General features: G+C 42.6%; 1 protein-coding gene, 1 long non-coding RNA gene and 1 pseudogene across 3 annotated transcripts in view; 1 reads left to right on the top strand and 2 right to left on the bottom strand.

Annotated features, from left to right (window-relative positions):
* Positions 1 to 15,753, bottom strand: part of LOC131345737 (NACHT, LRR and PYD domains-containing protein 3-like) — a 566,556-nt pseudogene that overhangs the window by 207,913 nt on the left and 342,890 nt on the right.
* LOC131345755 (alpha-1-antitrypsin homolog) lies at positions 9,409 to 14,787 on the bottom strand. 2 transcript variants are annotated; one of them, XM_058378808.1, is made up of 7 exons: positions 14,638 to 14,781; positions 12,372 to 12,449; positions 12,137 to 12,285; positions 10,413 to 11,030; positions 10,041 to 10,308; positions 9,783 to 9,927; positions 9,409 to 9,678 (listed from the first exon to the last, which is right to left on the bottom strand). In XM_058378808.1, the coding sequence occupies exons 3-7, from the start codon at positions 12,261 to 12,263 to the stop codon at positions 9,490 to 9,492; spliced, it is 1,347 nt and encodes a 448-aa protein (XP_058234791.1). In that variant the 5' UTR covers positions 12,264 to 12,285; positions 12,372 to 12,449; positions 14,638 to 14,781; the 3' UTR covers positions 9,409 to 9,489. The 2 variants fall into 2 exon arrangements, with proteins under 2 accessions (XP_058234791.1, XP_058234792.1); XM_058378809.1 differs by lacking the exons at positions 12,137 to 12,285; positions 12,372 to 12,449 and having other exon boundaries at positions 9,411 to 9,678; positions 14,638 to 14,787.
* The window catches only part of LOC131345797 (uncharacterized), a 7,849-nt gene continuing 4,551 nt past the window's right edge, over positions 12,456 to 15,753 (top strand). Inside the window, exon 1 of the long non-coding RNA XR_009203537.1 lies at positions 12,456 to 14,159. This is a non-coding gene — a long non-coding RNA (uncharacterized LOC131345797). The remainder of the gene's footprint in view (positions 14,160 to 15,753) is intronic.

Below are 15,753 nucleotides of genomic sequence, written 5' to 3'. Positions count from 1 at the left end.
GGGACGGTAGTCATTGAGGCAGGAAACCGTGGACTTCTTTGGCACAGGGACGTTGGTCGTTGTCTTGAGGCACATAGGGATGATGGAGCTGCTCAGCTAGATGTTGAAGATGTCAGTGAAGACATCTGCTAGCTGCTCTGCACACTCCCTGAGCACTCTCCCAGGAATGTTGTCTGGTCCAGCAGACTCTGCATAGAGTTCTCCTCACGTCAGCCGTGGTGAGACAGAGCACTGGGTCATTAGGAAGAGGGATGGTCTTCCTCGCTGTTGTGTTGTTCTGTGCCTCAAACCGAGCGTAGAAGTTGTTCAGCACATCTGGCTTAATAACTGCCAACAAATAAAACTAGTGATATCAAAAGTGTTTCGAGAGAGTATATTGTAAGATACTATCGATGATGTGTTTAACCATTGTAAAAATGAAAAAGTTCTATTAAAAAACTGATTTTAAGATAAAAAAAATCTAAGTGCTATTAGACCTTTGCCAGATTCCATCATGGTGCTCATCAACTACATCTATTTCAGAGGTAGATAGAGGCTATTCCAGCAAAAACGTCATGATATTCTTACTTCAGTAACTGCATAAGCACTTTGAGGTAGAACACACTCACAAAGCTGACTTCCACGTGGATGAGAACACCAAGGTGACTGTGGACATGATGAAGAGAACTGGACACTATGACATGTACTACAATGTGAGAAACTTCACCTCTGTCATCATGATTCCCTACAAAGGCAACACCTCCATGATGATCATTCTGCCTAATAAGGGGAAAATGAAGGAGGTGGAGAAACACCTCAGCAAGGAAGCTCTCTCATATTGGCATGACAAACTGTTCAGAAGGTAAAAAACATTTTTCTTCTCTCCAAACAGATCTATTACAGTATCTATTACACCATTCTCTAATAATGGTTTATTCTTCAGCTCTGTGGATCTATACTTGCCCAAGTTCTCCATCTCTGCCTCCTTCTCTCTTGGAGACACTATGAAGGAACTGGGTATTGTGGATGCTTTCTCCGACAATGCAGACTTCTCAGGGATGAGAGAGGACACCAAACTGAAGACTTCCAAGGTATGTTAAGAAACCAGAAGGTTAATCAAAAGGTTAACCCCATCACAGAAAGCCAGGCGGTCCACCAGGCGGGCCTCATGGTCGATGAGAAAGGAACCAAAGCAGCTACTGTCACCACCATCAGGTTAATGCCCTGGTCTCTACCATTTACTGTTTACCTTAACAGACCCTTCCTGGTTTTCATTATGGAGAAAAACACCAAGAGCATCCGTTTCATGTGCAAGATCAGCAACCCTACTGAAAAGTAGCAGTCCAAGCTTGTCCATTTTATCTGTAAGTTTTGAATGCAGTGTAAGAAAAACAACAGAAATAATAAAAACTCATTATATTCAGCATTCCAGAGTGTCTTTAATAAATCATTTCAGAGCCTGAATTGAACTGGACACAGGACAGGAGTGTGTTTATTCAGCCTGCAGTTCATCAGGGGAAGTTCAGTAATCAATAAAGGGGTCAAAACGCTGGCAAACACATTATCTGAAAAAATACGAAAACAGGCAACAGTCAATGCAAAAAAAAAAAAAAGTTTAAAACAACAGCCACCAAAATGAGGGCTTGATTTCTTAAAGTCAGGCCTTCACTTACTGATCTTATATATGCCAGAAGGAACAGAATTAATTATCAATCTTAATTATCTGGGATGGGGTTTGAAGCACTATAAAATAAAAAAAATAAAAAAGCACTATATACACAAGGATTCAGGTACATTAAAAAAATAAACAGAAATATTCATTAAAAAGAACTTACAAAGAAATTGCTATAGAATTAAGTTGAACATATAAATATTGAATAAAATAATATACACTAATTTATACTAAGTTTAGACATGCATGAGAAACAGAAAGCTGAAGGTAGTTTGCAATGAACTGAATCACTTTCAGTCAGTTATATCTCTGACCACATTCCCATTAAACACCGCATTTGACCCAGCTTCCTGTTTGGTCCAAGATGGCAGCACCACAGTAGCACGGAGTGGCCAATCCAGAACCAAAATGGTGCTATTTCTTTGTTTTAGCCAGAATTTCAAGGTGCATAGACACCAAAGACAGAGGAATACACGGCATCAGTGACCGGCTACATCGGGAAATGCACCGTCTCCACGAACAAGGGCCAAACTGTCCCGAGCCATCAGAGAGGCGAAGCATGCACACACCCAGAGAATCCACGGGCACTTCCAGGACAGCGGAGCATGTGGCAGGGAATTCAGGCGATCACGAACTACAGGACAACATCACCTGCCTGTGACAGTGACGCCTCCCTCCCACAATGACTTGAATGACTTCTATGCTCCATTTGAGGCACAGAACAATGTAACAGCGAGCAAGATCATCCCTCCTCCTAGCAACCAGGTGCTCTGTCTTTCCACAGCTGATGTAAAGAGAACTCTATGCAGAGTTAACCCACTGAAGTCTGCTGGACCAGACAACATTCCTGGCAGAGTGCTCAGGGAATGCCCCAACGTTGCTCAAGACAGTGACCATCGTCCCTGTGCCTAAGAACTCTACGGTTTCCTGCCTCAATGACTATCATCCTGTCTCACTCACACCAATTGTGATGAAATGCTTCAAGAGGCTTATCATGAGGCACATCAAGACACAGCTACCACCCTCACTGGACCCCTTGCAGTTTGCATATCCTCCTAACCGCTCCACAGACGATGCTATCACCACAACCCTCCATCTGGCCCTCACACACCTGGACTGTAAGGACTCATATGTATGAATGCTGTTCATAGACTTCAGTTCAGCATTCAACACAATCATCCCTCAGCAGCTGATTGAGAAGCTGAGTCTGCTGGGCCTGAACACCTCTCTTTGCAAATGGATCCTGGACTTCCTGACTCGGAGACCTCAGCATACGGAGAGGAGGTGCAACAACTAACAACTTGGTGTAAAGCCAACAACCTGTCCCTGAACATTGGTAAGACTGAGGAGATGGTTGTTGACTTTAGGAGAGCACAGAGTGACCATTCTCCACTGTTCATCGACGGATCCTCTGTGGAGATCATCAAGAGCACCAAATTCCTTGGTGTTCATCTGGCAGACACCAGCTCCATCACTCAACACCAGCTCCATCACCAAGAAAGCCCAGCAGCGCCTCTACTTCCTGAGGAGGCTGAGGAAAGCCCATCTCCCTCCCCCCATCCTGACTGTGTTCTACAGAGGGACCATGGAGAGCGTCCTGAGCAGCTGCATCACTGCCTGGTTTAGGAACTGCACCGTCTCAGATCACAAGACCCTTCAGGGGACAGTGAGGACAGCTGAGAAGATCATCGGAGTCTCTCTCCCCTCTATCACAGACACTTACACTGCACACTGCATCCGCAAAGCTAACAGCATTGTGGATGATCCCACACACCCCTCACACACACTCTTACACACCCCACACACCCCTCACACACACTCTTACACACCCCACACACCCCTCACACACACTCTTACACACCCCACACACCCCTCACACCTACCCCACATCCCCCCACACCCCTCACACACACTCTTACACACCCCACACACCCCTCACACACACTCTTACACACCTCACACACCCCTCACACACACTCTTACACACCCCACACACCCCTCATACACACCCCACACACCCCCACACCCCTCACACACACTCTTACACACCCCACACACACACTCTTACACACCCCACACACCCCTCACACACACCCCACACCCCCCCACACCCCTCACACACACTCTTACACACCCCACACACACACTCTTCACCCTCCTGCCATCAGGAAAGATGTACCGAAGAATTCGGGCCTCACAACCAGACTGTGTAACAGTTTCTTTCCTCAAGCCATCAGGCTCCTCAACACCCAGGATTGAACTGTTCTACACTCTCACACACACACTCACACACCCAGGACTGAACTGTACAAAACTCTTTCTCTCTCTCTCTCTCTCTCTCTCTCTCACACACACACACACACACACACACACACTCACACACACACACACACACACCCAGGACTTTACTGTACAAAACTCTCTCTCTCTCTCTCTCTCTCTCTCTCACACACACACACACACTCACACACCCAGGACTTTACTGTACAAAACTCTCTCTCTGTCTCTCTCTCTCTCTCTCTCTCTCTCTCTCTCTCTCTCTCTCACACACACACACCCAGGACTGAACTGTACAAAACTCTATCTCTCTCTCTCTCTCTCTCTCTCTCTCACACACACACACACACACACTCACACACACACACACACTATGGTGATGGACCAGTTGTCAGAGGAGGTCAGACAGGAGTCTCCTTGGACAATGATGTTTGCAGATGACATTGTGATCTGTAGTGAGAACAGGGAGCAGGTGGAGGAAAACCTGGAGAGGTGGAGGTTTGCACTGGAGAGAAGAGGAATGAAAGTCAGTGGTAGTAAGACTGAGTACATGTGTGTGAATGACAGGGAGGGAAGAGGAACAGTAAGATTACAGGGTGAGGAGGTGAAGAAGGTACAGGAGTTTAAGTACTTGGGGTCAACAGTCCAGAGTAATGGAGAGTTTGGGAAAGAGGTAAAGAAGCGAGTGCAGGCAGGTTGGAATGGGTGGAGAAAGGTGTCTGGAGTTCTGTGTGATAGAAAAATATCAGCGAGAATCAAGGGGAAGGTGTACAGGACAGTGGTGAGACCGGCCATGCTGTATGGTTTGGAGACAGTGTCACTGAGACAGAGACAGGAGTCAGAGCTGGAGGTAGCAGAGCTGAAGATGTTGAGGTTCTCTTTGGGAGGGACACGGTTGGACAGGATTAGGAACGAGTACATCAGAGGGACGGCTCATGTTGGATGTTTGGGGGACAAAGTTAGGGAGGACAGATTAAGATGGTTTGGACATGTTCAGCGGAGGGAGAGTGAGGATATTGGTAGGAGAATGTTGGACATGGAGCTGCCAGGGAGGAGGAAAAGAGGAAGGTCAAAGAGGAGGTATATGGATGTAATAAATGACGATATGTAGCTAGTGGATGCAAGTGTTGAGAATGGAGAAGATAGGGATAGGTGGAGAGAGATGATTCACTGTGGCCACCCGGGAAGGGAAAAGCCGAAAGAAGAAGAAGAAGAAGAGGAAGAAGAAGAAGAAAAAGAAGCAAGGACAAACATGCAAACTGCTGCAAAGGATGAAGGCAGTTGATACAGTAAGCAGTTCAGTGATGATGCAACTGCAGCAACATTACAGGTGTTTAAGGTTTTATCCTCAACTTAAGATACTTATTTAAATTTATACTTCTGTTATCCTGAAACTTGTGATCCTTTGTTCTGGATATCATTATGAGTAAAATCTGGTTTGCTGCACTCTTTACTTTTCTGGTTCCATGAACTGTCTTGTTTCTTTTGACAATTTCCTGTTTCTCTGGATTATAATAATTTTATGGACATCTGTAACGCATTTGTTGTTTCTTTATCTTGGACAAATCAAAGAGTTTTCATAGCAAAGGTGCATTGTTGAGCTGCTCAGATACTCAATCAGGCTGTAATTGAAGGATGCTGAATGTTATTACAAACATCTGGTTGAAATGGAAGAGGTTAAAAAGATCATCTTACATAAACAAAGCTTAAAATATAGCTCCGGACTTTACCAGTCACCACCAGCAGGGGTCATTCTAACAATTCTGAGATCAACAGTGTTTACAACCTCTTTAACTGACAGTCAAACAGTTCTGAAATGTTATATACACACATATGATGGCATAATGGTGCCCCCCGATGCAGACGTGTTTGCTCGCTCTTGAATGCCGGCTTTTTCTTCTTTTTTGTTTGTTTCTTGTTTCTTCTGCAGTGCACACACGCCAGAGCTACAAATCATTAACCACTCCCGCAACCACCGCCACCACCCCCAGGAAGGCCCCAAAGCATCAAGTTCGAGTGAGGAAGCTGATCCAAGGAGAGTGCTCCAGAAACGGCGACGCAAGCGAGGCAAGAGGGGAGGGCTCCATGCTAGGCTAAAAGCCCGTGATAGCTGGCCACCGCTACCAAGCCTCCTGTTAGCTAACGTCCGATCTCTGGAAAGCAAACTGGATGAGCTGAGAGCAAGGATTACATCACAGTGTGAAGTAAGAGGGTGCTGTGCTCTAATTTTTACTGAGACCTGGCTCTCAGACAAAGTCCCCAAAATCTCTGTTCAACTACGGACTCATTCCATACACCAAGGTGACAGTAATGCAGCTTCCGATAAGGCTAAAGGGGGAGGTATGTGTGTGTGTGTTTATCAACAACTCATGGTGTGGGGATATACAGACCATGTTTATATGTTTATAAGCATTGCTTGCCAGATGTGAAGTTATTGCTGAAATGCCATCCCTACTATCTACTAAGGGAATTTACTGCTGTGTTCATGGCAGCAGTTTACATTACTCCGTTTTCAGCACATTAGAGACGGCTCATCCTGACGCTGTTTTTATTGCTGTTGGTGAATTTACAGTAACATACGTGGTGCATACAGAGCTGCACCCCACCCCCACTTTGGACAATCAGACCACATCTCTTTGTTCTTCTACCTGGCTTACGGACACAGACAAACAAACAAACCCTGTCACCAAACAGGTTAAGCTCTGGACCCTACAGTCTGAGGGGATCTTGCAGACTGGGATGTGTTTAAAGCTGCAGCAACTTTGGAGAACTCTTCTGTCAGCATATAGAATTATGCTGAGTATGTGACTGGGTACAGTAGCACTTGATGTTGATCACATCATTCCCACTATACAAGTCAGGAAGTTCCCCAATCAGAAGCCCTGGATAAACAGTCAGGTATGCCACATGCTGCATGCTCGATCATTTGCATTTACTTCTGGCATTGAGGCAGAGTACAAAGCTGCTAAGTACGGACTGAGAAAAGCCATTACAGCGGTCAAGAGACAGTATAGAGAGAAGCTGGATAGTTTCTACTCTAATGCAGATGCCGGGCGGATCTGGCAAGGTCTGCAACACATCACAGACTACAGGCCCACCACGAACACTACAATCAGCTCCATGTAAAGCCTGCCGGATGACCTCAACACCTTCTACGCCTGTTTCAAGACCTCCAGTGACAACACAGAGTGGAGGCACACACAAACTGGGGCCAGCCAACCCCCCTTCTCTACTCCTACTGTATCATCAGCTGCAGTATGTAGAGCACTGAGGAAGATCAACCCCCGCAAGGCAGTGGAACCAGATAACATCTCTGGGCGGGCCCTCAGAGCTTGTGCTACAGAGCTGGCTGATGTACTCACTTCCATCTTCTACCTCTCCCTCTGTCAGAGCACCGTACCCACCTGCTTCAAGACCACAACCATCGTCTCCCTTCCCAAGAAGAGCCCCCCGACCTGCCTGAATGATTACAGACCAGTAGCATTCACTCCATTCATCATGAAGTGTTTTGAGAAAGTGGTGCTGGCCAACATTCAGAGCAGAATACCGGACACATTAGACTCCCTGCAGTATGCATACGGTCCCAACAGGTCCATCTCAGATACCACTGCTGCTGCCCTCCATATTTCCCTTTCTCATCTGGAAGATAAGGACACCTACATCAGGATGCTCTTTATCAATTACAGTTCCGCCTTTAACACAGTCATTCCCCATAAACTCACCCACAAACTGTTCGCACTAGGACTATATCCCACACTCTGCAACTGGCTTCTGAACTTCCTGACTGGCAGACCACAGTCTGTCAGGATTGGAAACAGAACCTCAGCCACCACCACAACGAACATTGGCACCCCAAAGGCATGTGTTCTTAGTCCCATCCTCTACACACTGTTCACACATGACTGCATCGCATCCCCAAGGACAACATCACCCTGAAGTTTGCTGACGACACTGGATCACTGGTGGGGACCAAGCGGCCTACATGAGGGAGGTGGCCAGTCTTGTGACATGGTGTGAGGACAACAACCTCACCCTCAACACAGCCAAGACAAAGGAGATGACAGTGGACATGAGGAAAGAGAGGAGAACTTATCAGCCACTGTTCATCCAAGAAGTGGAGAGGGTGAGCAGCTTTAAATACTTGGGGGTCCACATCAGCGAGGACCTCACCTGGACACTAAACACCACCCAGCTGGTTAAGAAGGCACAACAGCAGCTGAGCAAGTTTGGCTTGCCTATTAAGATTCTCAACAACTTCTAAAACTGTGTTGTTGAGAGTGTCTTAACCAATTGCACCACCGTGTTGTATGGCAGCACTACTATGAGGGGCCGCAAACATCTGCAGACCATTTATCACCACAGAGTCCACAGGAGTGCTGCCTCCATCCTTAAAGATCCCACCCATCCCCAACTCAGGACGGAGGTACAGGAGTGTGAAATGCAGGACCTCCAGATTAAGGGACTCCTTCTTTCCCTCAGCCATTAGACGTTTAAACAGTTAGCCAGAGGACACCTGTCTAGTTTCATCTATCTCATAGATCAAATGAACTAAATTGCTCCTCTTCATATTGCACATTTGTTAATATTACTGCTGTTATTATATGGAGTAGCTGCATCTCAAGGCAAATTGTTAATGTTAATACTACCTCTATTAATATCCACAGTTACATTTTGCACATTGCTAATGTTACTGCTGCTACTATTACCATTTACAGCTGCTATTACATCTACAGTTAATATTTATTACACAAGTAAATGTTGTACACTTGCACATACATAGTCATATATCTATTTCTGGTGCATAGTTTATTTTTATTCTATTTTCTTTAATTATGTTTGTGTTTGTATTTGTGTGTGTTTGATATTTATTTTAATTCTACTTTTTTACATAGTCTTTTGCACTCTTCTGGCATTCACTGTGGACAGCAAAGAAAGAATTTTACAGGGAAATATGTTTCCTCACAGTGCACATGACAATAAACTCTTTGAATCTTGAATAAAGTGGTGAAGTTCAGCAGCACTTTGCGAAGTCTTGCCATCCCTGTGTGTCATGATTGTATGTTTTGACAGCTACATTCTTGCTGCATGTCTTTGATGTGTCTCTTTTATTGACTGTCTCTTCACTGACTGAGTTGTGATTTCATCTTTAAGGATTTGTCCATTTCTCTGAGGTCTCATCTCCTGATACAGCTATACAGATATTTTTAATATCATAGTTTTACTCTCCTGTTTAAGACAAAAGTCTACATGAACAGCATTTCCAAAATTCTTTCAGTCTTTGATTTTTCAATTTACGTTACATTTATGTCATTTAGCAGACGCCCTTATCCAGAGTCACTTACATTTATCACACTATATACAAACTGGCAGCTTGGTGGTGCTGGGATTCAAACACAAAACCTTCTGACCTGTAATGAGCTACCACTTGCCCAATCCCAGTAAAGAATTATTCACAACATCCAGTTTTCTTATTCATTTTTATTATAAGACTAATCCAATTCCACTAAATGCATTTGCTGATATATTTGAAATTTAAAACTAAATCAAGTTCATTAGACTTATCATAGAGTAGGGTTGACAATCTTTCCCATGAAGAGGAGGCTCTTGAGAGATTCTTCCCAAATGTAGACCAAGAAGGGTCTGTTGATTTTGATGATTAATGGCATTGACTTATCGATTACATCTACAGTGGTAGTACCAGCTGCTTCAGTACCTTTCTCATCAACAGTGAGGACTGCCTTGTGGAGAACCTGTGGAGATATTTAACACCAGAATAAAGCCAGCAGTTCTTAGTGGTTAGTGTATAATTCTGATAGATATCAAGAGTTAATAAGGAGGAGATTTCTCATCATACATTAGAAACCTTCAGTTCTGTATCCTCACTCATTCCAGAGAAGTCTGCCTTGTCTGAGAATGCATCAACAATACCCATTTCCTTTAGAATGTCCCCAAGACAGGCAGAGGCAGAGATGGAGAACTTGGGCATATAAATTTCAGACCTAGAAAATAGGCATGAGCTCAGACAAGTCTAATATCAGCAACACCCACAAAACAAAAATTAAGCTTGCTGTGATAAAAAGTCTCATTTGCCAGATAATTGGGACTGCATTACCTTTGGTGTCCTTTGTCCAGCCAGTTCCTGATCTGAAAACTACTCATTTGTTTCTCTACTTCCTCCATTTTTCCCTCAGCAGGAAGAATGATCAACATGAAGGCATTGCCAGTGTAGCACAACTGGATAATGGAGAAGCTTTTGGTTATGTGGAAATTGAATTCTGCATCCCTTAATATCATCATGTCCACAGTGACCGTCGTGTTCTCGTCCACATAGAAGTTGGATTTGTGGGTGGCCCCCTCTAGAAAAGGCTTCTGCCATTTACCTTAAAAAGTTTAAAGAATTAATAGAGAATTAATCAAAAGAAACCGTTCTACCACTGGTAAAGATATTAATGTGTGTTCAATATTGCTAAAATGCTGACTTTACCTCTGAAATAGATGTAGTTGATGAGCACCATGATGGTATCTGGGTCCAGGCTCTTGACCATGTCAGTGATGGTGTCATTGGTCTTCTTAGCGATGAACTTGTTGATCTCTTGGACAGCAACGTCAGCTTTGGAAAAGTCCACAGTGAAGGCCTCTGCATGGTAGAAGTGCTGAAGATCTTTCAGGAACTTGTCGACAGGTTTGAAACCTTCTCGGACAGCCAGACCACCTCCGGTCTCCAGCAGCATGGCCTCCTGGCTGTGGTCCAGCATGTGCAGCAGGTGCTCATAGGCTTCATTGACCTGATCCTCTGTGAGGGAGCTGTAGCCCAGAGTGCTGAAGATTTGTGAGTGGGTCTCTTTTTTGGCTCCCAGAGCCAGCATGGACAGAGCCATGGAGATGCTCAGTGGAGAGAAAAAGATGTTTTTGCCTTTGGCGTCAGCATTGTTGGAGAGTTTCTCGTATAAGGCAAAGGCAAAGTCAGTATTGTAAATTGTGCGTTCTTCTAAATGGTGATCTGCAGAATGGTCTGTGTGATTGTGGCCCTCATGGTGGTCAGCCCAGGCCACCATCACCAGGAGAGCAAAGGTCAAATAGGTCTTTTGCCACATTTTAGCACCTGGAAAATAATATAAAAATGAATAGTACAACTGAGTAAAGTCGCCAGGTTGCCCTGGTAGTTGTCCTCTTAAGTCATGGAATCATTGTATCTTGGTACTTATTTTATATTTCTTTTGTTCCAACCTTCCAAGGCATTTTACTTTGGAACTTGTGGAGGCCATGGATCAAAACTCCATGTTGCTACTTACAAAAATCTGCAAGTAACATTCCTCTCACACAGAAATCTAAACCTTTTACAATGTTTCTGGGTCAGTGACCCACCAGCTGGCCAGCACTTTCACTCAGCTCTCTCAGTGAGGTTATATCCTCACATGGTTATTTTCACATCACTGCTATGTTGATGACACACACCTCATCCTCTCCATGCTTCCTCAGATGCTCACAGTACTCCGTGCAAATCTCAGAATGTCCAGCAGACATCTCATCATGGATGGTAAAGCTAAATCCCACCAAGACTGAGCTACATCTCAAGATCTTGTGATCTCATCATCTGTCATTGCACACAACTTTAGGATGTTTCTGGACAGTCTTGCCTTGGTCATTTTGGTTTCTCTTTCACAACTTCAGAAGGCCATGATGGTGCTTGTTCAGTCACTTGGCAACTACTGTGACTGCTCCTGGTCTAAAATCTAATCCAGAATGCAGCTACAAGACTTTTTAATCTTTCCAATGTCTCACATATGACCCTGTAGCTACACTCCCTCACTGATATTAGATTTGAGACATTTATTCTTGCCTACAAAAGGAAGAAAACAGACCAGCTCCCATCTTACAGCTCTGATCACAGCCCTCAGTGCACCACACTCCCTCCGGTCATCTAATACAGCCAGACTGGATCAGTATCTCTCAAGACATAAGTAAGTCGTGCACCAAACTTCTTCTCTGTCCAATCACAGTGGTATAAAGAACTTCTCCATGATGTCTTCATATTCATCAAGCCCTTATCTGAATATATTTTAAAATCCTTTTGATGTGATGCTATTCCTTGACTGCTAAACTAGGATGAGGATGTTTAGGATCTGAAAGAGATTTTATAGCATGTCTTTAAGCTGCTCTTGATAAAAGTGCCTGCTAAACACAGTGAATGTAAATAAGAGTGCTCACCCGACACAGGGTTGTCCTTGTGACATTCTCTGAGTAAACGCAGATCAAGTGATGGTTTATTAATATACCATGACATCAGTACCTTCGGCTTGGTCTCAGCGTGACATATTTGAATTTCAGGCACCATGTGCTGACCGATAATAACACATCTGAAAGCAAAACCTACATTATAACTTTCTTCTTTCACTGGTTTTTATGGCAAAACTGCACTGAATCTAAATATATAATCCTTTACCTTAAATGTGTTCTGTGCCTTTAAGAGACTCTGACGTTAAGAGTCATCATGCTATGGTGTACTCTAATGTCTTGTGGTCTAAAAAGAGAAAGAATATGATCAGAGCCCTGTACTCCTCAATGAGGATGGCAATGATGAAGAACATGATACAGTGGCACAGTCAGGAGCTGCTACAGAAACAAGTGAACAATGAAACTATACACTAAGGTATGGAACAAAAGAGTGTAGAGTGTACTCCCAGGGAGGGAGGAAGGGGCTTACTTTCTCTCCTCTATCAGTCACAACAACACTAGCCAAGAAGATGAAGAAGCCATTATTATAACCACACATACTTTTCTTCACATATCCCAAGGATGTTGGGCCTTGATCAATTGTCCAACAGTGGCAGTTATGCAGTGCTGGGGCTCAAACTCTGACCTTCTGATCAACAACCCATACCATTAACCCTTAACCACTATAGCCACCACTGCCCCCGAGGGTCATGCATGTGGAAGTGAGCAGATAGCTCTGACCTCCGAGTGTGTTACACCACAACCCTGATGCTACATGAGCAGGAGAAGCTTTTGTCAGAGAGGAAACCTGACTGAGGACAGGAATAGTCTAAAGCCTAGTTCACACTACAGGATTTTAAGCCCGATTTGCAAATTAACGAGCTGGCCGACAGATCGGTCTGTGATCGTGGGAAAATCAGCGGGTGATCAGCGCTCGGCAATCTTTATGTGTGAACTACTCTACGACGCAACAAAGAGGCTCACTGACGTGTCGCTGACAAAATCCAGATATCTGGCATGTTAAATATCTGGGACGGTCGGCCGACTCGACATCACATGGTGTCAACTGTAGCTACGACCTCCAGCCAATGAGAGAGCAAGTCAACAGAGTTGAGAGTTGTTGTCAGATGGTGTGGTGTGCGACGCCCTCTTGTGGATCATTTAGTGTGAACACCACAAGGACAAAAAGACATACAGTGAAGTCATGTAGTCTGAACAGCAAAGCGATCTGCTGACGGTTAAAGTCTTGTAGTGTGAACTAGCCTTAAGACTAAATTAGAGAGAAAATCTATACTCAAAAATGTTAGCATTTCTGTTTAGAAATATTATCTTACATGTATCTTACATATATAATAACAATCTTTTATCTTTTTTCCCCTCTGCATAAAGAATCCATTAATAATAATTAATAAAACAACAGTCACAACTCAAAATCTTTTAAAGAATCTGGATATATTTTTAAAGAATTTAAGCACTGAAAGAGTTTTAATAAGGAAGTGGATTTCAGTGGTTGGCGTGTGAAAGGGTCAGTCATTCATGCTTTCATGAGTTTCTGTGTTTATATGAGATCAGCATCAGTCACACATCTGAAGGCCATTTCACTGATTTATTTGTAAGACTGAACTGCTGCACTTCAGCTGAACTCGCTTCAAGTTGCTGCAGTTTTTATACTGAACAATGTTCCATTTACATGTCTGTCTTTTCTTGCCTCTGCAACTATACTGTGGTCAGCATGTCTGATCTAATTTAGAACTGTTTGGGTTTCATTCTGATGTCCATTCTATAGAATATCTTAAACAAGCAAACAAAAAGTATCTGATAGACGAAGAACAAAGACATGGTGATAATGAGGTTAGACTCTAGAGCTACACATGAGCAACAGCTGTCATTAATCTTTAATTATTTGATATAGTTAGATACTGCAGTCTGTTTATTACCCCTCAGTCTGTGTGTGTGGTCTCTTCTTTTTCACTCTGGAAATCAGAAAGGTCTGTGTGATATTTGACGTGTTTCTTGGGTCAGTATTTATTCTCCCAACCATTTACACTCGATGTAAATTCTTCATACTCTTGATATTATTATGTGTCTGTTACTTGACTTAACTTTATAATTACAATTCTATTCTATTCTATTCTATTCTATTCTATTCTATTCTATTCTATTCTATTCTATTCTAAATTAATGGAATCACAAAAAGTTATAGTTTTTATTACTTTACCTTTTATAGTTATTAAACATTTATGTTTTAAAATATATATTTACTTAAAATCTAAATATTACTAGCTCACATTTTATTTCATTACATTGACAGCTTTGTAGATTGTAAATTTCCCATTGGGATGAATAAAGTATCTATCTATCTATCTATCTATCTATCTATCTATCTATCTATCTATCTATCTATCTATCTATCTATCTATCTATCTATCTATCTATCTATCTATCTGTCTATAAAACAGGACTGTGATGTTTCTGTTTAATAAAGATGAACTTACATTCAGCATCTCGTTCCGTAATCCAGTTTAAATCAGATTATTTTATCGAGCAGGAACTGAGCACTAAAAAGTTTTTAAACATTAACTCTGCTGAAGGCCACCAGTGAAAGGTCAGGACTGAATTGTGAGGCTGATCTGATGAGTCCTGACTAACATTTCTAATGTAAATATTTTCAGATCCAGGTTTACGAAGATAACACTTTCTGTAATCATCACTCGCTGTGAATCTGTACTTTCTTGGTAAAGTTCAAACATACAGAGAAACACAGCATCAGAACAAACACTGACAATGACTTCTATTAGAGAACAGAAGAGAGCCTGGAACAGAGCCCTGAGGAACAAATCCCTTTAGCAAGAAATACAACACGTAAACTAAACACTTAGACCTGATTTTTATAAATACACTGTTTTTCTTTAGCTATGTATATATATATATATATATATATATATATATATATATATATATATATATATATAATGTGTGTGTGTGTGTGTGTCTGTGTCTAGAGAGAGAGAATGATTTTTAGAATTTTATTTAAAACTGTTCTAATTTTGAGAATACAGTGATAAAGGTTTGATGAATTAATATTCATATTCACTAAAAGGACTGTATTTAATTTTATTTTATTTTAGAGGAAATTATTACTGCATTATTTTTTCTCATTGGTTAATGATCTAGGTGAAGATTTACTTTTTCATATTTTGTGTTGAAATATTCGCTTCAGATTCTCAGGCTGTATGAATTTGATTAATGAAAGCAGGTTTTGTGTGTGTGTGTTTGAGAGAGTCTGTAGACTCTGCGTGACGGTGTGGTCAGTAGAGGGCGCTGTGGTGTTAGAATTTCTGTTTCAGCCTCCAAATTCATGCTGGTTATCAGGACGGACTATCCATAGACACACACACACACACACACACACACACACCACAGGAATTCAGCAGCGCTATGTTTCTGAGTGATTCTGTAAGACTGTAGTTATGTTCATTACTGAAGCATTTAGCCCTTGTTCTGGTGTTCCAGCAGCTACACAGAGTTAAAGAGAAGGGTTTGTTTTCAGAGAATGTTTTCCGCCATATTTCTGGATCCATGGAGGTTTTGTGATATGTGAATTCAACATT

Source organism: Hemibagrus wyckioides, linkage group LG25, assembly GCF_019097595.1.
Source record: "Hemibagrus wyckioides isolate EC202008001 linkage group LG25, SWU_Hwy_1.0, whole genome shotgun sequence".
In the NCBI taxonomy this organism is placed as follows: domain Eukaryota; kingdom Metazoa; phylum Chordata; class Actinopteri; order Siluriformes; family Bagridae; genus Hemibagrus; species Hemibagrus wyckioides.
This window is presented reverse-complemented; position numbering and strand designations above follow the sequence as displayed.

What these genes read in the sequence shown, in the direction of transcription:
- LOC131345755 (XM_058378808.1), bottom strand. Translation starts at nt 12,263, where the DNA reads ATGGTGCCTGAAATTCAAATATGTCACGCTGAGACCAAGCCGAAGGTA. An exon ending in CAAGGACAACCCTGTGTCGG is followed by an intron (nt 11,031 to 12,136) that starts GTGAGCACTCTT and finishes ATTATTTTCCAG; the next exon opens with GTGCTAAAATGTGGCAAAAG. An exon ending in CAACTACATCTATTTCAGAG is followed by an intron (nt 10,309 to 10,412) that starts GTAAAGTCAGCA and finishes AAACTTTTTAAG; the next exon opens with GTAAATGGCAGAAGCCTTTT.